Source organism: Sciurus carolinensis, chromosome 7 (genome assembly GCF_902686445.1).
Source record: "Sciurus carolinensis chromosome 7, mSciCar1.2, whole genome shotgun sequence".
Classification (NCBI taxonomy): Eukaryota; Metazoa; Chordata; class Mammalia; order Rodentia; family Sciuridae; genus Sciurus; species Sciurus carolinensis.
Genome location: NC_062219.1, coordinates 10,227,972 through 10,252,033, shown reverse-complemented (window position 1 = coordinate 10,252,033; position 24,062 = coordinate 10,227,972). Strand labels below are relative to the sequence as shown.

At 45.5% G+C, this 24,062-nt stretch overlaps 1 protein-coding gene across 6 annotated transcripts in view; it reads left to right on the top strand.

The window, feature by feature from the left end:
- Positions 1-18,572, top strand: part of Arid1b (AT-rich interaction domain 1B) — a 389,935-nt gene extending 371,363 nt beyond the window's left edge. For all 6 annotated transcript variants that reach the window (XM_047557068.1, XM_047557066.1, XM_047557067.1 and 3 more), the window contains 7 exons: positions 297-435; positions 1,318-1,490; positions 6,425-6,575; positions 8,784-8,880; positions 10,633-11,416; positions 13,797-13,927; positions 15,995-18,572. In XM_047557068.1, coding sequence (XP_047413024.1) covers positions 297-435; positions 1,318-1,490; positions 6,425-6,575; positions 8,784-8,880; positions 10,633-11,416; positions 13,797-13,927; positions 15,995-17,716 — 3,197 coding nt within the window. In that variant the 3' untranslated portion in view covers positions 17,717-18,572. The remainder of the gene's footprint in view (positions 1-296; positions 436-1,317; positions 1,491-6,424; positions 6,576-8,783; positions 8,881-10,632; positions 11,417-13,796; positions 13,928-15,994) is intronic.
- The last annotated feature ends 5,490 nt before the right edge of the window (positions 18,573-24,062 follow it).

Genomic DNA, 24,062 nt, shown 5'->3' with positions numbered 1-24,062 from the left:
TGCACACTCTTTCCTCTTACTAATTTTCACTATAAACAATGTGAAGCAACTAATTTTACTGACTGTTGTCATCAATAGATGTTGGTACTGTTTCTTTTTTTATTTTCCATTTTTTATCAATATATTATAACTATACATAGTAGCATGATTTGTTGTTATATATCCATACAGTACATTATTGACACTATTTTAATGTGCCTTGTTTTAAATTCTTTCTTTTATATACATAAATAGCAAAAATGAGCTACTTGGTAACCTCTGTTTTCTTTCTCCATTTTTCTCTTGTCCACCACCAGCTAACTCAGGATCCTTGCAAGGCCCACAGACCCCCCAGTCAACTGGCAGCAATTCCATGGCAGAGGTTCCTGGAGACCTGAAGCCACCCACCCCAGCCTCCACCCCTCATGGACAGATGACCCCAATGCAAGGTGGAAGGTATGTTCAAAGGACTGTGGCCCATCCGGAATCAGATTTATCTTTTGATTTTTTTTCAAGAGAAAACTTCACCAAATGAAGAAATAACATTTCTAGTGAGTTTTTAGACATTGATTATTACTAGTTTTTATCATATAATTTATTTTGGATGGTTTTTGCCTTGATAAATTTCAAGATTGGTTTATTAACTCCTACTATATCATTAAGCTTTCTGTTTTAGTTTTCTTTACATTTTTTATGGTACATTATAGTTGTATACAACGGTGGGATTTGTTTTTACATGTTCTTACATGCACACAATGTAGCAACATAATTTGGCTGGTATCACTCCCCAGCACTTCCCCCTCCCCCCTTTCCCCTCCCTCCATGCCCCCTCCCCCGGTCCCTTTCCTCCATTGATCTCCCTCTGATTTACATGAAATCCCCTCCACCTATCTTTTCCTTTTTCCTCTTAGTTTCTACATATGAGAAAAAAAATGTGACCCTTGACCTTTTGAGTTTGGTTTATTTCACCAAATGGGCTCTAGTTCTATCCATTTTCCTAAAAATGGCATAATTTCATTTTTCTTTACGACTGAATAAAATTCCATTGTATATACACCACATTTTCCTTATCCATTCATCCATTGATGGACACCTAGGCTGGCTCCATAGTTCAGCTATTCTGAATTGTGCTGCTATAATAGTGGATATGCATGTATCACTGTAGTAAGATGATTTGCACTGACAGTGTGAAAATGTTCCCTTTTCTCCACATCTGCACTAGTATTTATTATTTGTATTCTTGATGGCTGCCATTCTGACTGGTATGAGATGAAATCTCTGTATGGTTTTGATTTGCATTTGCCTGATTTTAAGCTTTCTTTGTTTGCATCTCTTCAGAAGCAGTACAATCAGTGTGCACGACCCTTTCTCAGATGTGAGTGATTCATCCTTTCCAAAACGGAACTCCATGACTCCCAATGCCCCATACCAGCAGGGCATGAGCATGCCAGACATGATGGGCAGGATGCCCTATGAACCCAACAAGGACCCCTTTGGTGGAATGAGAAAAGGTACATGCAGAGGGGCCCTGCCCAGGGGCAGTTGGAGGGCTCTCTTCGTGTGCTGTTCTGTGGCCACCTTATCTGTCCGTTCAGAACCACTGGACGTGCGTGCCATCTGGTCGGCAGCTCCCAGCTTTCCCACCATACTGCTGGTGTTCCTGGGAAACATGTTTAGCATCTCGGTGCCTTATTTTCCTCATTAGAAATTGGGAGAGTCAGAGGACCTGCCTTCGAGGGCCTGCTGAGGATTCATTGAGCTCCTCACACAAAGCTGTGAAGAAGTGCTGGCACCCGTGGCGAGCAACGCGCTCGGCACCACCGAGCAGGAGTGGGGCTGTGCTGTTGAGCCAGGCACAGTGCTCGGTGCTAGGTAGCCCCTGCCCTCAAATAAGTGAGAGGAAGGGAAGCTGCCAGGATGGTGTGGTCCAGAGGGCTCTGAGGACAGGGAGGGAGCCCCCGAGACCTGCAGGACGAGTGGGTAGAGGTGGCAGAGGCCTAGGGCACAGCGAAGGTGGGCACTTGAGGCATGCGTGTCCACCAGGGGCCAGGCCCTGGGCCTTTATGGCAGATGATTGGATTTAGGCCTTCTGCCAGGTAAGGGGTGTTTTATGGGGAAGTGGCATGACTCAATTTTTGGTAAAAAATAAATTATACATAAATAACTGACTATCTGACGGTGCACGTATTGAGAGCAGTGAGAGTGGAGTTGAGAGACGGTCGTGGGAGTCTGAGGAGAGATGACAAGCTGCAGAGAGATCGTGGCTCTGTGTTCCATAATGCCAACAGATTGCACGTGGGGGCTGCGGAGCCCAACTGGTGGCAGAGAGGCCCTGGGAGAGGAACAGGACAGTGAGGGAGCTCCAGCGTCCCTGTGGCTGTGTCCAGGTGGTGAGCAGTGGTGTGGTTTTGGAGTCCTTTGCACAGAAACGGTGTGCAGCCATGAGAGCGAAGAGCTGGTTAGTGGGGCGTGGTGTCGGAGCGCTCCTGGGGAGATCAAGGGGTGCCAGGGCGGGCCCCTCCTTAACTCTCGGACCCCAGCTGTGTCCACACCATGATCATGGGCCCTCCCACAGCATGTCAGCTCCAAGCAGACACCTGGAAGCTTTAGGTCATCCTTCCAAGTACAGCTGGGTCCTGTGACATTGAGACATGAAGTGAACAGTATTGAAAAACACGTCAGAAATAGTGAATATTTTTATGGAAGCAAGTACTCTGGGATCCCTTAATAATGAAGCCTGTGTTGTATTCAGATGTTGGGACACATGAACTTCTTGTTATATTGTCTGAGTGGAGAGAAGCGTAAAACTTAAAGCTTTTTTTTTTTTTTTTTTAATTTTTTTTTAGTTGTCAATGGGTCTTTATTATTATTTTTTATTTATTTATATGTGGTGCTGAGAATCAAACCCTGTGCCTCATGCATGCTAGGCAAGCACTCTACCACTGAGCCACAACTCCAGCCCAAGCTTGAAGCTTTATGTTTATGGTTTTCACAAGTATTACAAACTAATGAAAAGAAAAATGAAGAATCCCCCAAATTTAAATATCGGGCATATACCTATACCAATTAACAACTGTGATTTATAATATTTCATTTTGATATTTCAGAATACTGTTACATAAAGCAAAGGTAATCTCTTCCTTTTCCTTTCGAAGGTTTCAGGGATGCTTATTTCAAGTAAACATTTTGCAGACCATGCAATAAATCTGTAGACTTCAGAAATTCAAAAACTTCGTGCATGTTAAAGGTGGATATTTTCATAGTGGTACAAAAGGCTACGTATAACATTTTGTTAGTATTTTTTGGTGTCTGTATGCCATTTTTAGACTCTGAAAATATGATGATAATATGGGGAAAAAAGCTGCTGGGGAGGCTGAGGCAGGAGGATCGCAAGTTTGAATCCAGCCTTAGCAAGTTACCCAAAGCCCCCAGCAACTTATTGAGACCCTGTATCAGAATTTTAGAAAGGGCTGGGGATATAACTCAGTGGTAAAGTGCACCTGGGTTCAATCCCCAGTACCAAAATAGTAAGAGGAGTAGTAGAAGTAATAATAGTAATAACAATGAATAGTAGTGGTAGTATTCAGAATCTGGCCTCAAAATCTGCTGTGAACCATTGCACTCTCCTACCTACATGCTGCTAGCTAAAGTAGTCCTCATCTTGTTCCTTACACCTGTAATTTTCCATATTAAAATGAACTTGGGGGTTGGGGCAGTGATTATGGGGTTACCTTGCAGACACTAGGTAGATAGGTCCTGGGCCTCATCAGCCATGTAGACAATGACTAGAACAATCCCTAGTGTATTTCACCTCACCTGCTGAAATACATTGGTATGTTAATACCAAATTAAAACAGATACACAGACACCCACAAGAAACAGGTTCCTTGACAGCCCTGTCCCTGTTTTGAGCAGTTTCCACTCTTCCGTTGCCTTTTTCCGTGAGGGAGCTTGGCAGTGCACTGAGCTGACCTCTCTCAGTGGAAGACGTGCTCTGTCCTGGCAGCCACCCGGCAACAGCTGCTGTGGCCACTGCCACCCATGGTGTGGCAGTGTGGTGAACCCGCAAGCCCCGCGCAGCCGGCCTGCCTGTCGCCGCCTGCCTCCTGCTGCCACCCTGCTCCTGAGGTGCCGATCGCTATCAGCGAGCAGAGCATTGGCGTGTGGTCGCGGTGGTTACGTTGCGAGTCTGTTAATATCTACGTACGTAGCCGTACTTGCTTTTTTTAGTGGAATAGATCCACCCTCTGCTCTCGAGCTGGATGGGTTGGTTCCTGGTGTTTGCAGTTAAGAACAATGATGCAGTGGCTGTTGAATTAGCAGCACTTATGACAGTGTTTCTGCAAATCTGTCCCTCACTGGGATTGTTCAGGGGACAGGAAGTTTTGTTTGTTTTTTTTTCCTTGACCAAATATCTCAGTAATCTTCTCCGATAAAATAAACTACCCCCAAACTTGGTGGCTTCAACAGCACCACTTCACTGTATCTCGGCTGCGTGGTAGGCTGGGCAGTTCTTGGCTCCGAGTGTTGTCAGCCAGGACTCTGAGGTGGCTGCCAGCATCTGGCAGCCAGGTTGGGAACTCTGCTGAGTGGTGTCTCCTGAGTGGCCGATGTCATTAGTGGCTCTGTGGAAGACTCCTGGAGCTGTGGGCCAGGGACACCTCCATAGGAAATTGCTGCGTAACTTCTTGGTCCCTGTGACATCACAGTTGGGGCCCAAGAAGATAAGATCCCAGAGGGAGCTTCCAAAAGGATCTGTCCCAGTTGCAAGCATTTGCCTGTACCCATTCGCCAGCGCCCCACTGGCCAGCACTAGTCACATGATCCAGCCCACACCACTAGGGGAGGGCATTTCGTAGGCAGAACCCGGGAGATGTGCTTCTTGGGGTTGTGGAAGAACAGCCTCCCTTAGCAGGCATTGAGGGTTCCAGGTGCTCTCGGCAAGCTTAAGAGTGGGCTCTCTTCCCCGCACCATGGGTGATTAGTGTCCGTCATTCTCAGGTTTACCAGTCAGACTGGGGAGAAGGCCCTTGAGTGTTTTGACTTGGATTTCTTTAATTATCAGTGAGCTCACAGGTCTTTTCATGTTATTTGTTGATTGTTCATTTGTCTTTCCTTTTCTTTGACTGGGTTTGTCCAGTTTTGTCTTTTTTCCTATTGTTTTTTAAGAAATCTTTGTGTGTTTGGGAGTTAAGCTGTTTAATTTTAATTATGCTACTTGATTTTTTTGTTTTCACATCTACAAAATGGAAAGTAATCTCAAAACTGGTTCTACCAGGATCGAGGTGTGACCTTCCACCAAACCAGAGGAAAAGCGCACTGCACCATGAAGCACTTGCTCCGGAGGGGACATTGGGGTCGCCTCAGTGTCACCTTGGACACATCAGCTCACAGAGTTCTTAGCTTCTGCTGCACATGGCATAAAAGTAACCATTATAGAATGAAGAAAGACTGTGTATCAATTAAAGTTTACATTAGAATGGTTCATTTGCCTGCAGCCTCCTTTCTGAACTTGTCCCAATTTCCTCAACTGAGCTGATGCTGATTTGCATGCAGGAGCTTATTGGCAGGCTACCTGTGTTAGAAATAGCCAGAGCCCAGCCCATTCGGAGCTATTCTTAACTCTGATAATTTTCTCTATTCTGGTTTTGGATGAGTCTGTGCACAGGTGTTCATGTTGAGCTTTTCAGGTTTTCCCTCTGAAGGGAACTTGCCGTTTACATACATTTCATGTCTTTCTCACAACCATGCCACAAGATGCTATTAGTGGCTTCATTTTATAGATAAGAATTACACCTCGTTGGTATGGACCTGGGCCCAGCTGGGTTGCTGGTTGCTGCATAACAGACAAAGGTTTCACAGACTGGAGTCACAGTGTCAGCCAGGACTGTAAGCTCCTCTGAGTCGGGCTCTGGGTCCTCTCCAGACAGAAGGTTGTTGACAGAATTCCGTTTCTGTGGTTGAACCAGAGTGGCCACTGGCTTGTTGAATGACCTCTGCTCCCACTCCCCACAGCAGGGCAGCCGCTTCTTCATGACCACAGAAGGCCTCAGCCTGGCTCCATCTTTAGCTTCTGCCCAGGGATTTGAAGGGCTGCCTGGATGCTCTCCTTTATGCTAACTCACGGCTGATTAGTGACTTTAATCACGCCTGTGAAGTCCCTCTTGCCATGTAACGTACCATCATCGTGGGCAGCATGACCCATCCCGTTCCTAGGCTCCACCTTGTTCCAGGCGAGAGTGCCACTTAAGGTACACCTTGGGTGGCAGGGGTGTCGTTGCGGACGTCTTAGGATTCTGCTGCCCAGGACCCACATGACTTTAGACGTTGTGCTGTCTCATTAGCCTTGCGATGTGCCATGTGGACACAGGGCAGAGACCCAAAAACTGCTGGAAGGAGTGACTTACAAAAGCCTCATTTTATGCCTTTTCTTCAAATATTGCAGTGCCTGGAAGTAGCGAACCCTTTATGACGCAAGGCCAGATGCCCAACAGCAGCATGCAGGACGTGTACAGCCAAAGTCCCGCAGGGCCAGTGTCCAATCTGGGCATGGGCCAGCGGCAGCAGTTTCCCTATGGGGCCAGTTATGACCGAAGGTGAGTATTTTTCAAAAGGAAGACAAGATGATCCTGTGGAAATGGTCTTCTGAGCCCTGGTTACTGAGCCACCGAGGGCAGAACAGCGACCTTCCTGCCTGGTTGCTGCTGATCCCTGGGTGAGTGTCAGCTGGATGCCTTCAGTGGACAGCCACAGCAGGACCAGGAAGAAGGACCTTGTCCCCATGCAACCAGATGGCTCTGTACTTTTGTAAGCAAATTAGTAGCATAAATCAGATATTTGGGACTGTTTGGCTGCTTCCAGAGGCTTCTCCTGTGAACCCAAGGTCCACGGCCACCCCTCAGCACACCATGTCACAGTGCTGCAACCAGCACACACTTCCCTCAGTGAGGCGGCCAGTGTCATCCCACAGAAGTGGCCCCGCTGCAGGCAGGTGCAGCTCCTCTGGGAGCTACCAGACTCCCGGGCTTCACAGCATGGGCTCCCCGCTCTCCCCTGTATTTCTTAAGGAATGTCAGAGGGTAGTAGCCGTCAGGCTGCCAGCATTCTGGAAAGGTCTTCCAGAAGTTGCTCCTTCTGTTTCCACTCTTCCCTGTAAAGAGAGTGCACGTTACTCCTTGATAAGCAGTTCTGAAAAAGCCCACCACGTGGCCTGCGTGAGCCTCTCCAAGGAAGCCATCTTGACCCTGAAGTGGCCGGTCAGGCCACAGGACCAGCCCAGAAGGAAGAGAGCCATTGAGATGCCAGAGAGGTCATCATAAACTGTCCTACAAAGATGGCACAGGGGAGCTGCCCGTGTGAAGAGACCCCTGCCCTGTGCACCTAGTCCAACACGCCTCCCCTCCGTGGAGCGTCCTCTCCCTCCCGTCAAGGGAAACCCTCAGGCTTTAATGTGATATTTGATCTTTAAGAAAAAAAGGAGAGAATGGAGGCATAAAAGAGTGTGAGGGGAGTGCCTCAGGGGCACTCCCTCCAGGGTCCAGCTGAGACGGTGCTCCCTGGTTTAATACAGAGGGGCAAGCTGGGAAGACCCTGTTGGGCCAGGGAAGGCTTCTTCCTGATGTGCCCATAGCTGTGTGGAGCCCAGCTAGCGGCACACTTTCTCAGAGTGGCTTAGGAGTTGGTTCTAGTTGCTAACCTGGCCGCGTGTGTCTGCCTGGACCTGTTAGCCATTATGTAATGTTCAGTATGCCAGATCAGGATTTTGCTTTGGGTTTGAGGGCCCAGTAAAAACTGATTGATTGATTGATTTAGCTAACAAGATTACAAGAACAGTTTTCATATATTATGAAAAGATTTCCAGTACATTTGCTTCTCTGGTTCAACCACATGAGATTTATTTACTTCAAATTTGCTTTTCTGAAAAATGTTACTTACTCAGCTTAGATTTTTATCTGTGTCAATTATATTTCTTTCTTTTTAAATAATCATAGTAGTTAGCAAAAACTTCTGTCTTTTTTACCTGTGATATTTAAAAATTCATTGTTTTTCATATTCCTTGATCACATCAGGAATACATTCAATTCAGTTACTCTCTTTCTTACAAGATTCAATATTACTAACTTCAACCAACTTATTTTTCAAGATTCCAAATCTGGTACCCTTGAGAACATACTATTTTTATGGTATTGATAATTTCTCAGTGTAGTAGCCATTGAAAATAAGTATTTTATTTATTTCCATTTTGTGATTTACTAGGAGTACATTTAAGTCATTGCTGTTATTTTTTTCTGTAGACTTTCAGGTCATAGAACTCTGAAATTTTGTGTACTTGTTTTAGAGCATTATTGGAATTAAGCTTGACCTTTAAAAAGTAGAACATTTTGCATATCGTAGCACGTCTAGAAATGCTGCTTCTGAGTCTTAGATTCCTTCTGCTGCTTCTGTCATGGTGCCTCACATGGTGTCCTGTGACACTTCCTGGGGTGAGCTTCAGTGGGTAGGTGGAGCTCCTGCCTCAAAGGCTTGGGCAGGCGCTTACAGGGTGGCTGCCTGTTCGACCGGTATTCCTCTCACACCTATTAACCAACAGCACAAGCCAGGAGTTTGGCAGCACTCCCAAAATGGGTGTTCCCATCCTTCTTGCTGCAAGCTCCGGCAGCTGCTGCCCAGGAAGCCTGCCGGGAGCAGTGTGTGACAGAGGAAAGGCGGCACCACGGGGGGAGAGCCTCCAAAATGGGTTGTTCGTGGCCGTGCTTACCTGAAGTCACTTGGGTATTAAGTTTCCTTTGAATGCCTTGTTCCAGGCATGAACCTTACGGGCAGCAGTATCCAGGCCAAGGTCCTCCGGCAGGACAGCCACCGTATGGAGGACACCAGCCTGGCCTGTATCCCCAGCAGCCGGTGAGTTGGCGAGTGGGCGTGGGTCCCTGTGTTCTCTGTCACTCTCCAAGAAGCTTAAACTCAAACTTGTGTTACTTCTGAAAAGTTTTAGGAATCATAGCAAAAATGATGAGCATTTATTGAACATTCAGGATGTATATAATGCTAAAAAGTAGTCCTGGGATTTTGGAGTCAGTAACTAAACATTGTTCCTGAGATACAAGATGGTAAATGAAGTTAAACACGCTCATTCTTGTAAACGATGACAAGCCCCTTCGAGGGTGCGGTGCTGGGGTGAGGTCCATACTGTGCAGCTGGCCTCTTGTCTGTGGGCTCCACATCCGTGGGTTCAGTCAGCCACAGACCAAGAGTGTTTGAAAGTGTCTTTAAAAAACTGCATCTGTACAGAACATGTACGTGCTTTTTTGTCATCGTTCCCTAAACAGTGGAGACATATAATATATAATAATTTATATAGCATTCACTAACATTTTAATAGGTATTACAGGTAACCTAGGGATGAATTAAGGCATACAGGAGGCAGGACATCGGTTATTTGCAAAGACTGCACCGTAGTATATAAGGACTTGAACGTCCTTGAATTTTGGTGTCCACCAGGGTCATGGAACCCGTCCCCCGCAGATACAGGGACCACTGTATACTCTTATAGCAGAAACTGTTGTAAAACAGAAATTAGTCTTTGTTTTGAAGAATATATAGAAAAGGCAACTCAAAATGTTACATAGTAAAAGGTAATCTGCCTTTAAAATAAGATATTAATGGGCACATACTTTGAGTCAATAGAGTAAGTCTTGCTAGATGGTGGTGGCCATTGCTGTTCAACTGTGCAAACCCCCTGCATCTGTAAGAGCTGATACTGAGGCTTGTGCTATGGTGGCTTTTCAGGCACATGGGACTTCGCTATTTCTAAGCAACCTTTCAAATGGAAGACCTCTTGCAAAGTAGAGGATATTTTGTTTTGAAAGTTTTATCACAAAGCAGCTTTTAAACATTTAATTTTTCTGGAGATATATGTAATAATACAAATTCATATGTATGTGTATGTGTGTGTGTGTGACATGGTGACTTGTATTATTTAGCCATCTGATCTTAAGCAAATTTCAAGTAAAACAAATACTAATTAAAATCTCAGCATCTCACCCCCTCTCAAGCAGAGATTCCTCCCCACCCTGACTCGCTCTGGTCTCCAGAGTTCCCAGCTTAGTGGCAGGTGCTGCTGGGACAGGACCAGCAGGACTTTCATGGAGAGTCTGACCTGAACAAGCTGGACATCAGGTGACATGATGTCCCCAGCCTGGGGAGCTGAATCCTGCCTGGAGAATTTTCTGTGAAGTGCAGCCTAAGACATCCCTTTTGCCCTGGAACTTCTGGTGGCCCTGGGCTCCTCAGGGCTTTCTTGTAGGCCAGCCTTTTATGTCCAGGGCCATCTCAGTGTGGCTTCAAGCCCTGCCCAGCTCCTGCCTCTGAGCTGAGGCTGCACTTTGCCATGCTGCAGGAGAGGAGGCTTTGTTTTTCCCACAGAAAATTTCCAACATGTAAAAACAAACTTTGGACACCTTTGGAGTGTGTGACCCAAGGCATTATATGACATGGAAACAGTCCCAAATTGTTAGTTCTCTTTACATAGGAGCTTCCCATATTCTTCTCGAAGTGAACATTTCCACCAGGTAATAACTATTTTGCATAATTTGAGTGTGCATGATTATACCTGTAAGAGCACACCAGCATGATTTGTCTTTATGTGAATTTCAGAATTACAAACGCCACATGGATGGCATGTACGGGCCTCCAGCCAAGCGCCACGAGGGAGACATGTACAACATGCAGTATGGCAACCAGCAGCAAGAGATGTACAACCAGTATGGGAGCTCTTACTCTGGCCCGGACCGGAGGCCCATCCAGGGGCAGTACCCGTACCCTTACAACAGAGAGAGAATGCAGGGCCCAGGCCAGATGCAGCCCCACGGAATCCCGCCTCAGATGCTGGGCGGCCCCATGCAGTCGTCCTCCAGTGAAGGGCCGCAGCAGAACATGTGGGCCGCGCGCAACGATATGCCTTACCCCTACCCGAACCGGCAAGGCCCCGGCGGCCCTGCACAGGCCCCCCCTTACCCAGGCATGGGCCGCACGGATGACTTGATGGTACCTGATCAGAGGATCAATCACGAGAGCCAGTGGCCTTCTCACGTCAGCCAGCGCCAGCCTTACATGTCCTCTTCGGCCTCCATGCAGCCCATCACACGCCCACCTCAGTCATCCTACCAGACGCCACCGTCACTGCCAAACCACATCTCCAGGGCGCCCAGCCCGGCTTCCTTCCAGCGCTCCCTGGAGAACCGCATGTCTCCAAGCAAGTCTCCCTTTCTGCCCACCATGAAGATGCAGAAGGTCATGCCCACAGTCCCCGCATCCCAGGTCGCCGGGCCGCCCCCTCAGCCACCCCCAATCAGAAGGGAGATCACCTTTCCTCCTGGCTCAGTGGAAGCATCGCAGCCAGTCCTGAAGCAAAGGCGAAAGATTACCTCAAAAGATATTGGTAAGAATTACAGAAATGAAATTCCAGCTGCAATCTAGAATTTTCTTTTTTTCACCTTGTTTTTATTTGGCGCATCATAGTGTACACAGTGATGGGATTTGTTGCCACACATTCATATATGCACACAATGTAACCATATAATTTGGTCTAGAATTTTAATTTTAGCTGAGATGTAGTTTGTGTAAATATTAGTAAGATGAAGTTCTTATGAGTGCAAATTATCAGAATGCTTTTATACAAGAGCAATAGTTGGAAACCACTAATCCAAATTGAGAAGGTGCTGGAGAAGAGCTTGAATTGAAATGGTGTCTGGAGGGGTGACTGATGTGGGGAGATCAGAGCTCCGCATGAGAGGTCAGGGAACCCTCTGTGATTCTATACCGGCTTTCAGGCTTAAAGATTTGACACTAGCCAAACCACTTAATCCCTACATCACATGCTTAAAAAACTCACTCTGAGGTCACGGAAATGCTAAGGATGACCCGAAGAATGTGAAGGCACAGCACTCTGATTTGGTAACAATACACAGTAAATTACCATGGGCAAAAAGTATCTATAGAGACGGTACCGGGAACGTGCTGCCGTGTGCTGTGTAGGTTTGATGCAGTCTGCACAGCACTGGCAGATGTGGCCCGGGAGCTGCTTCAGTTGAATGCTGATATCACTTGTTCAGTCTTGAGATGATGTGAGTGCTCATTAGAGATATGGAATGACTGGGAGTACACAGTTTTTCTGCATTTATTTTTAAATCCTCTTAACACAAGGGAAATAATAGATATTGGTTGTATAAGAAAAAATTTTCTTAATCATTTGTAAAAATGATTAAGAAAAAAAATTACTTAATCGTTTGTAGCAATTAGAAAATTAAAAGATACTAAATTAATGCATTAAAGATGTTTTCAATCATTGGACATTAAGAAGATATATATGTAGAGAGAAATATATATAAATACTTAAATATATAAATGCTGTATATACAAATGTATATTTAAGTTAAATATTTAAGTTTGTTTAAAAATTCTTAGTATATGTTAATACCAGTGCTTGTCTTAAGCCTAGGGAAAAATATGGGGTTTTTTTTTGGTTTGGTACCGGGTATTAAACCCAGGAGTGCTTTATCAGCTACATTCCCTGCCCTTTTTATTTATTTTCTTGTGTGTGTGTGTGTGTCACATAGTCTCACTGAGTTGCTTAAAGCCTTGCCAAGTTGCTAAGAGGCTGTCTCTGAACTCTTGATCCTCCTGAATTGCTGAGATTACAGGTATACACCACCATGCCCAGTTTGTTCCTTAATTGAAAAAAAAAGTTTGACTCTGATCAATGTAAAAGTATTATGTGCCTATCTTAGAAATAGAATTAAATGGAATTAAAATAAAGGAGGAGGGCTGGACTGTGGCTCAGTGGTAGGGCGCTTGCCTAGCATGTGTGAGACACTGGGTTCCATCCTCAGCACCACATAAAAATAAGTAAATAAATTGAAGGTATTGTGTTCATATACAGCTTTAAAAAATGTTTTTATAAAATAAAGGAATAACACAGGCACAGCCTTCCTCCATGACAGAGTGCTATGGGTGCCCAGAACCCCCTCCTGCCCACCTGGCTGTGGCCCTGGCACATCCAGGTAGAACAGACCTCCTCCTCTGTCCCGGGCTCCCACCATGCATGCTCCCCTGCAGGGCCTCCTGAAAAGTAGTGAGTCCCTTCTGCAGCCCCGTCATAGGTGAATCTTAACAATTCTTTATCCAATCACTTCGTTTTCTTCAGGAACAGGAATAGGGAAAACAAGAAAAAAACACAGCCCTTCTGTATCCCGTTCCTTGGCTCAGGAAATCCAACCATCAAAGTGCTAATGTCTATCAGTAGCATGTACCTGGGCAAGAGCTCAGAAACGGAAGACAGCGTGGGGAAATCAAGACTTTGTATCTGAGGATGTGAACTTGGGATTTAAGTTTTGCTTTTATATTCTGCATACTTGCCAGCCTTCCAGAGACATCACCTTGAGACACTTGTGAGTGAAGAATGCAAAAGAAGACAGAGGCACTTCTGGGCCCACTCTAGTAGAAACTGATGCGTCATTACAGGCTATCAGGTGGTAAAATACCCAAGATGAGACGGACAGACCCTGTGCCCAGCCCCGCCATCCTCGACTAGGAGCACTGTGATGCGTGTTTCATTAGCAGAAAAACAAAAAGATCTTAGACAGCAAAAGTTTCTTAGCACAACCTGTCACCTCCACTTAAACTCAGAAAAGAGCATGTTCAGCACTCAGAGCATCTGTTTAACCCGGCCTCCCCTTCTTTCCTCTCATTCTTTTGTTACTTTCTGCCCTTTTGTTCATAGAGTTGACATTTCTTATACCCTTGTTCTTTCCTGGTTTCAGTTACCCCTGAGGCATGGCGTGTGATGATGTCCCTTAAATCAGGGCTTTTGGCTGAAAGTACTTGGGCTCTGGACACCATCAACATCCTTCTCTACGATGACAGCACGGTTGCTACTTTCAATCTCTCCCAGGTGAGCAGGCTGGTGCCAGTCCAACCAGTGGCCATATTAGAATGTTAGGAAGTCAAGTTGTGCACATGCCTGATTGATATCAGCCACGTAGATTGGCAGTCATGAGCTAACATCTCGAATCATTGTAGTTATAAACCAACATTAATCAATAGGTAGCTGTCTGAGAACGTGGTCTGCAGTGATAGTCATTCCGGTCCTTGAACATGTGGACACACGTACCTGTGCTTCTCAGGTAATCAGTGACTGTGGGCAGCGGGGCGGAGTGGCAGGGTTAAATCATTAGCGTGAATGTTAGCAGGCCAGAGGGAATGTCACTCAAAATGTAACATGAAGTTAAGATTGAATCAGTGTTGGAAATATTGTTAGTCACAATGGGACGTTGCTCTACTTTCCAGGGGGACTTGATGTCTTTCATTTAATTAAAAACAAATGGGGCTGTGACTTAGCTCAGTGGTAGAGCACTTGCCAACCACGTGTGAAGCACTGGGTTTGATCCTCAGCACCACATAAAAATAAATAAATAAAATAAAGGCACTGTGTTCATCTACAACTAAAAAATATTTAAAAACCAGAAAATGCGTGAAGTGTCTAGTAGAGAGGAGGTCAGCGAAGCCCCCCCACCCCACATCCTACTGAAAATGTCATGGCCTTGTGGCCACACCTCGGTCCGAGTCGCCCCTTTGTTCCACCTCTTCCCAGGTCATTTTGAAGCAGTCACTTCAAACCTGCTCCTTTAGTAATGAGCATGGCCCTCCCACCCGCCCTGCGTCTTGCTGGGAGCTGGGCCAGAGCGGGAGCTGAGGAGAGGCCCTCCTCCTGGCAGCGCGTGGACACGCTCTGCTTTGTGTTAAAAAGTAACACGTCCACTCTCCTTGCTTCCACTGACATAAGACCAGACTCTCCACCCCCTTTCTTCTTTCATGGAAGTCCTTAGTGCAGTGTAGCCCAGGAGGGTGATTTTTCAGTTGATAGAAAGCATATTAATAAGATCATAAATGTCACACAAAGTCCCTTTTTAAAAGAAAATAAATATTTTTAAAATGTATCTAGCCTTCAGTAGAATAATTACCTTTCATCCTCATATAGGTGAGCCGTTGCTGGTCACACATTTCCACACCCAGGATCACTTTATTAACGTCCCCTTTTCCCCGGGGGAAAAGTAAACTGCAGCCATCCAGACTCCCTTCTGGAAAATGGTCCCTTTGGGACCCTGAAAGCAAGTCCTATGCCAGAGTTGGTGCTTCACAGCCCCTTCCCAAAGAAACTGTCAGCTGACAGAAAAGTGTGCCCCTGTCTGTCACGAGAGACCCTTTTTATGACCTGCTTCTGGCGGCCCCTCGTGTAGGGAGGGCCGGTGGTGGGGTCTGAAGCTGTAGGTGTGCCCTCCGTGCCGCAGGGGCTCATGGGAAGCACGGCTTGCTCCCATGGGCAGCAGCTCTCCTGGTGGCTTTGTCTTTCAGCTAGAGCTGTGGATAACCGAAATGTAAAATTGCATTTTATGAAACATTTTAATTCATTTATCAAGGACTAAATTGATTTGTTTTTAATTTTCAGTGTTTATGAGCTACTACATAGCTGAAATTATCTTCTCTAAAGGATATATAGTGAATGTAAATTAGGGTAACCTATGGCACCTGAGACAAAAATAACCATAAAATCCTAAGAATAATAACCATAAAAATCCCAGCAAGCAAGTCTCAGATAAATAATGGAAGAGAAGAGAGTCACTTTGGGTGAACGAGTCTATAAAATCCACGTTCCTACTCTTCTAATAATGAGTGCACTGTAGCCAAACCGGGTGGGTAAAGAACAGCAGAGACTTCCCTCATCACTGACGTTAGAATGTGCAGCAAGAGGTCAGGTTCACGTTGGTGGAGTTGAAAGTCAGCAGCATACAGGAGGCATGTCCAGTGCTGGTTTGGTGAGTGACCTGGCGTTCAGGAAGTTCACCCAGCAGACATGCAGGGAACTTTCATGGCCCAGCCAGAAAGGTGGTCCCAGGGTTTCACCCCTCCAGTCACAGCTAATGTCATGACTGTACCTCTTCTCTCTCCTCCTCCCCTCTAGTTGTCTGGATTTCTTGAACTTTTAGTAGAGTACTTTAGAAAATGCCTGATTGACATTTTTGGAATTCTCATGGAGTATGAAGTGGGAGACCCCAGCCAGAAAGCACTCGATCACAATGCAGTGAAGAGAGATGACAGCCAGTCCTTGGCAGACGATTCTGGGAAAGAGGAGGAAGACGCTGAGGGTCTCGAGGAGGAGGACGAGGAGGACGAGGAGGAGGAAGATGGTGAAAAGGTAGAGTCAGAGGTGAAGAGCAGTGCCACCCTCACAGCCCCAGATGCCACTGCAGCCCCGAAAGAGAAGCCCAGGCAGGCCAGTAAGTTTGACAAGCTGCCAATAAAGATTGTCAAGAAGAACAACCTGTTCGTCGTGGACCGCTCTGATCGCTTGGGCCGCGTGCAGGAGTTCAGCAGCGGGCTTCTGCACTGGCAGCTGGGGGGCGGCGACACCACCGAGCACATCCAGACTCACTTTGAGAGCAAGATGGAGATTCCTCCTCGCAGGCGCCCAGCTCCCCCTTTAAGCTCCACAGGTAGAAAGAAAGAGCCAGAAGGCAAAGGCGATTCTGAAGAGCAGCCAGAGAAAAGCATCATAGCCACCATCGACGACGTCCTGTCTGCTCGGCCAGGGGCCTTGCCCGAAGAAGCAAACCCTGGGCCCCAGACCGAGAGCAGCAAGTTTCCTTTTGGTATACAGCAGGCCAAAAGCCACCGGAACATCAGACTGCTGGAGGACGAGCCCAGGAGCCGGGACGAGACTCCACTGTGCACCATCGCACACTGGCAGGACTCGCTGGCCAAGCGCTGCATCTGCGTGTCCAACATCGTGCGCAGCTTGTCTTTCGTGCCTGGCAATGACGCCGAGATGTCCAAACATCCGGGCTTGGTGCTGATCCTGGGGAAGCTGATTCTTCTTCACCATGAGCATCCAGAGAGGAAGCGAGCGCCGCAGACCTACGAGAAGGAGGAGGACGAGGACAAGGGGGTGGCCTGCAGCAAAGATGAGTGGTGGTGGGACTGCCTGGAGGTCTTGCGGGACAACACACTGGTCACATTGGCCAACATCTCGGGGCAGCTAGACTTGTCCGCTTACACGGAAAGCATCTGCTTGCCGATCCTGGATGGCTTGCTGCACTGGATGGTGTGCCCATCTGCGGAGGCGCAAGACCCCTTTCCCACAGTGGGACCCAACTCGGTCCTGTCGCCTCAGAGACTTGTGCTGGAGACCCTCTGTAAGCTCAGCATCCAGGACAATAATGTGGACCTGATCTTGGCCACGCCTCCATTTAGTCGTCAGGAGAAATTCTATGCTACGTTAGTTAGGTACGTTGGGGATCGCAAAAACCCAGTCTGTCGAGAGATGTCCATGGCGCTTTTATCGAACCTTGCCCAGGGGGATGCGCTAGCCGCAAGGGCAATAGCCGTGCAGAAGGGAAGCATTGGGAACTTGATAAGCTTCCTGGAGGACGGGGTCACAATGGCGCAGTACCAGCAGAGCCAGCATAACCTCATACACATGCAGCCCCCGCCTCTGGAACCACCTAGCGTAGACATGATGTGCAGGGCGGCCAAGGCTTTGCTGGCCATGGCCAGAGTGGACGAGAACCGCTCGGAATTCCTTTTGCACGAGGGTCGGTTGCTGGATATCTCAATATCAGCTGTCCTGAACTCTCTGGTTGCATCTGTCATCTGTGATGTACTATTTCAGATTGGGCAGTTATGACATAGTGAGAAGGCAAGCATGTGTGAGTGAAGATTAGAGCGTCACATATAACTGGCTGTTTTCTGTTCTTGTTTATCCAGCGTAGGAAGAAGGAAAAGAAAATCTTTGCTCCTCTGCCCCATTCACTATTTACCAATTGGGAATTAAATAATTAATTTGAACAGTTATGAAATTAATATTTGCTGTCTGTGTGTATAAGTACATCCTTTGGGGTTTTTTATTTCTTTTTTTTTTTTTTTTAACCAAAGTTGCTGTCTCGTGCATTCAAAGGTCATGTTTTGTTTTTCACAGATTCTCTTTTTAATGTTCTTTTTTCCATGTCGTATTGCATTTTTTGGGAAGCAAATTGACTTTAAAGAAAAAAGTTTTGGCAAAAAATGCTAAGATGGGAAAATTTCACCACACTGAGTCAAAAAGGTGAAAAATTATCAGTTTCCTATGTGTTTTATTCTTCCAAGAATGAAAAAACTGCATCCCATCACCCAAAGCTCTGTGCAATAGAAACTTCTAGAGATATAGGTATAGGGGCTCAAGGAGGTGTGTCAGTCAGTAGTCAGAACTATGAATGATACTGGTTTCTCCACGGGAAGATGGTTACATTAGGCTAGGAGCAAAAACAACGTCTTTTAAGTTAGGATTGAAAATACATACCTGATAGTGATCAACGAAATTGCTTCCTCACCACTACGCCGTGTCTGCTGTCTGTCGTTTGGCCCCCACATGACAGTTCTTCACGATTCCTTTAATCATTTTTTAAATATTTTTTTTACTGCCTATGGGCTGTGATGTATATAGAAGTTGTACATTAAACATACCCTCACTTTTTTCTTTTCTTTTTGTTTTTTTTTTGTTTTGGGTTTTTTTTTTTTTTTTTTTTTTTTTTTTTTAGTACAAAGTTTTTAGTTTCTTTTTCATGATGTGGTAACTACGAAGTGATGGTAGATTTAAATAATTTTTTATTTTTATTTTATATATTTTTTCATTAGGGCCATATCTCCAAAAATAAAAAAGAAACAAAAAATACAAAAAACAAAAACAAACAAAAAAAAAAAAAACAAAAAAAAAAAAGAGGGTAATGTACAAGTTTCTGTATGTATAAAGCCATGCTCTATTTCGGGAGAGCAGCTGATCACAATTTGCTTCATGAATCAAGGTGTGGAAATGGTTGCATATGGATTGATTTAGAAATGGTTACCAGTACAGACAAAAAAAAAAAAGAAAAAAATACAACTAAAAGGAAGAAACACAACTTCAAAGATTTTTCAGTGACGAGAATCCACATTTGTATTTCAAGATAATGTAGTTTAAAAAAAAAAAAAAGAAAAAAACTTGATGTAAATTCCTCCTTTTCCTCTGGCTTAATGAATATCATTTATTCAGTATAAAATCTTTATATGTTCCACATGTTAAGAATAAATGTACATTAAATCTTGTTAAGCACTGTGACGGGTGTTCTTGAATACTGTTCTAGTTTCCTTAACAGTGGTTTCGTAGTGACGAGTTGTTTACAGACATAGGAGAAAAACAGCAGCACCCTCCTAGTACAGAACCCTGAGCTCGGAGGGCACCTTTTGAGGGTCACCTGCTTTAGAGTGGGGAGCAACACTTTGGTTTTCTCCAACTGTTTAGCTAATCATTCGTTCTTTGAAGCAATTAAGTCTTGACACTGAGGTATGATCCTTTCCAGTGTGGACAGGAAGTGGCCACCAGCCCACTTGAGGTGAGAACTCCAAAGCTGACTGGCCTGAAATGTAACATTCTGCCTTTTACTAATCCATCGTGATTCTAATCAGAGTTCAGTCTATCCCATGTTTCTTCTGTGTGCCTCAAAGTTATTTTGCATTTAGTTTACTCCACCGTGTATAATATTTATATTGTGCAATGTTAAAAAGAATATGTTATATTGTATGTGGTGTACATAGTGCAAAGTGATTATTTCTATTTCAGGGCATATTATTATTCTCATATTCCTTCCTACCTGGTGCACAGTAGCTTTTTAACTCGTCAGTCCTGATTTCAGCTTTTCCTGGGGGCCGTTGACTTTACTGTTTAAGTTTCTCTGACACTGCTGCACAGTCGTCCTGTCGCGGACCCCTTCTTCTGGCTCTACCTCTCACCCCCCTTCCAGTCACAGTGTACTGAGCAGTTCCCAGCCCTGCCACACCTGTTACCCTGGTTCACATTACTCACAGGAGTATTTGGAAGAGTTAGGAACACGCAGTCACAATCAGTGTGAGACGTGACTCTGGAGTCGCAAAAAAAAAAAAAAAAAAAGGATTTTTTCCTGCAAGCAGTCTCATCTGTCAACTCCCACATTACTTAGTCAAACAGTCTTCTTACATAACAATGCAGCCAAATAGATCTGAATTAAAAACCCATTTCTAATTCTACTTTAAATACAGCTGCTTGCTAAAAATGGTTTTTAGTGCTCCGAGCTTAAAACATGGAGATTTGTAAGAGGGAATTCAATATGATTCTAATTTCTCTCTTATAGTGTATGAATAAAAGGTGTATGTGAACTCTGAGTTATCTCATGTCCCAGTTTTCTTGTCAATCAGAAGAGTAAAACCATTTTGGAAGACTGTGAATGTCACGCTTGAGCCGTAGCCGATGCCCAGAGTCCGACCACTGAGCAGCACGTGGGCACAGGCTGACATGCGGCACAGTCTCTAGCTCCTCCAGGAAGATTCTAGCATCCTTTCTCCACTCTCACCCCAGAATCAAGACTCACAGAAGCCCATGAAGAATTTGCAGCCTGCTTGAGATCATCTTGCTTATAAACTGAGTTATTGCTTTGTCCTAAAATTAGTTGTTTTTTTTTTTTTTTTCCTATGAGGCTTCAGAAACTTACAGGATACCCATACTTTAAATGTGTACCAAAAAAAAAAAAAAAAAAGATAAAAATAAAGGTGCAAAGAAAGTTTAGTATTTTGGAATGGTGCTATAAAGTTGAATCTGTTGGTATTTGAGTGAATTTTTTTAATGTCATAAATGATACTATTGGGTGGCATCTGCTTAGAAATAGCTATTTGGAATGTTTTGGTTGAGAAGGAAACAGAATCAGTTTCCACTGATGAGTGTGGCCTGTTTGAAGACGGTTAAACTTTTCAAGTTACAGTGGAGGGTGATTTTTTCTGGTGGACACGGGCAGTCTTACACAGCACAAACTCTGTGAGGACGTGAATCAAGCATCACTGGGAGCCACAGTGGACTCCAAACAACCCACTGCCTTTTGCTGGGCTGTAGTCTCATCTTTTTCTGGGAGCCCAGTGTTTGGTGCCACTGTCCCCTGGCACACCCAGGAGCACTTCGAAGTAAACTTTCACTTCATGCATAGTCAAGCTTCTCAAAACTAGTAAATATTTCTGGTAGTATATTTCTGCTAAGGCAACACATCATTCATTCAGCAGAGGTACTGAGCACATACCAGGTGCCATTCTCTGTCTAGGCTGTAAGGAGTCGCCAGTGAATGATGACCTTGGGTCAGTTGCGTTTCAGTCTTTCACATCAGACAGCGGTAGAAATCACCAAGTCTGCCCAATACAGTGTTTGTGCTTTGAAAACCCCCAATACCCACCGCACTTATGCAGTGATGACCCTGGGTTTTGTTGAACAAAAACCAAAGTGAGGTTCTAGCTCTTGCACACACAATGTGGCCCAGAAACCTCCCTATGTGCCTTTCAGGGGACTCTGAGGCCCTCCCAGCTCTGAAAGGTTCCTGGAAAGCAGCTGGCTCCTGTCAGATGCACAGCTGGGTCTCCAGACTCTGCTTCCTGCCTCCACCTAGAGATTGCCAGTCTGGTTCTATGGAGATGCAGCCCTCTAAAATGCCAAGGTCAAATTTCCAATTTAAATCACAGTGGGATTTTAAAATGTGAACTTTGAGGGTGAGTCAGGGGTGGGGGTCGATCATCAAATTATGAAAAAGTGAGACTTGCTTTCCCAAATCTGACTTGAGGCACTTGAAGGTTTGTTTACCCTCGCTTTTCCCAAAGTGCATTCTAAGAGCAGAAGAGATCTCAAAGTCTTGCATATTGTCCTAGGGCAGTCTGAAATCCACAGTACCACGTGGAAGGCTAAAGTGACCTGTGGGAAGGAGGCTTGCTAATCCCAAGCATCTCCTGACTTAATTAGGCTGGAACCTTTTTATTATTTATTTTTTTAAATAATTCTTATATACATGCTGCAGAGCTTTGGTAAACCCAGGCTAGCCAGAGAGCATGCCTGACTTCTCTCCTAATTGTCCATGTTCCTTGCATTCTTTTCTCTCAAACTGAAATTGCGATGTCCTCACCAAAGAAGTAGCGTGAATCTTCCGCTGTCACTGTGACCTTGAACAAGGTATTTAAACTCTTGAACCTATTTCCTCACCTGTAATGTTATAACCCCCACCTTGTAGGATTGGTAAGATTGAATGAGATAATATGTGTAGAAGTCTTACAATTGATGAGTGTTTGGGCCCCAGTGTGCTTACACAAGTACACACGCACACCTCCTTTGTCTGGTGCCCTAACACATGTTTTGCATGCTTTAAAAGTAAGGCCTAGGGCTGAGGTCGTAGCTCAGTGGTAGAGCACTCACCCTGCATGTGTGAAGCGCTGATTTCAATCCTTAGCACCACATAAAAATAAGTAAAAGATAGAGGTATTGCATCCATCTACAGCTAAAAATATTTTTTAAAGTATTTGCGAGTTGTCATTTTGGATGTGCTGGGAAAACCATGCTTAGCCTATTGCTCACCTGTGTTCAGGGCCAAGGATGATTCTGATCATTCTCTATTGCATGTCAGTTTTGGAGGTCACATCTAGGGACAGGGGCAGGCCCCACCCTTTTGGTGTACCTAGGGGAAGCTGGTCTGAAATTCAGTCATGCAGTAAACTCGTGCTACCCCGCCCTCCCTCCCTCAGGAGAGGTCATATATGGCAGGTGGCTGGTCACAATATTTGACTTCATGCTCCTTTTCCTCCAATTCACACAGCAGAGAGAGCTTGCCTAGAAACAAGTCTTCACACTTAGCTGAAAGGTGCCATAGTTCCAGGGGTTGTAAAGCCGAGTCCAGGCCCCTCTGTTCCAGCGCAAGCGTAAGGTCAGGTAAGGAATAGAGACTGAGCTTTCCTCTTTGACCCAAGTTTGGCTTTTAGCTGGCCTGAGATCTGAATATTCTACAAACCACGTTTTCCCAAAGAATCAAGGAACTTGAACATGGACACAGCTTCTTGAAGATACCCTTCACCAAATGCACGCTACCCTCAGACAAGCAGCGCAGCCTCTGTGTACCAGTGCTTCTTGGTAAGTGGTGATCACTTAACATTTGCATGTCTTTTGCACTTGAAGGGGAGCATAGTTTCTAGTTGTTCACCACAGAAGCCTTGGTATAGAACACTATCCTGTCCACCATCCAAAGAGAGCAGCAGAGGCCACACTCCATGTCACATGCTGATCTGGCCCCAAACTGACCCAGCCCAAAAAGTGTTTTCAGCCTGACATAAAACCCAGAGGAGACCCAGGGCTTCTGATGATGTACAGCAACCACACATCAGAGGAAGAACTAGATGTAACGTCATGCTCACTATATATCTGGACCTCTATTAAAATGTCAATGTAAATCTAACCCAAAATCAGAATCCAGACAATGCTCTGGCCTTCCAAGGGTCTCCTCTCTCATTATTGCCTTTATAATCCTCAGGCACTTTGCTTATGTGTTTTGTGTTGAGAAAGAAATAATATTGGAGCTAGGGTTCAGCTCAGTGGCAGAGCGCTCGCCGAGCTTGTCTGAGGCCCTGGGTTCCAGCCCCAGGGCAAGCAGCTCCTGGCCCAGGCCTCGGACCTGCAGGCCTTCCTCGGCCTCCTCCCGTAGCCATGCAGTGTGTGTAATGAGTGGGTGTGCGTCCCCGCTGGGCGTGGGTATTCTACCAAGCACCCAGATTCCCAAAGCATGCCAGAAAAATCATTTCCCCATAAGAAACTTCAAATACACCACAAAACCTTTACTAGAATTTAAATTTCTTCACAGAGTACTTGGGGCCCATGAGCTTCCACAGCCGATACTCTTAAGAGTTCAGCATCAGCCAAGCCCTAGCTGCCTTTAAGGCTGAAATCTCTAGTCATCACAGAGTGGGCCCATCACCAGGAACTGGCCTGCCATCGGCAGGCACCATGTTTCTTTGGTCCTGGAAGCTCTGCTGGCCAGGGGCTACTGGAGTATTCTGCCTGATGAATGACCACTGACATCCCTGTTGGAGGACATTTAGGGTTCTGATTTCATAGTACCTTCCTTTCCTGCCTAACTTTCTATTCACTCACTGTGATGCAGAAGATGACACCTGAAGAATGACGCGATAGAGGA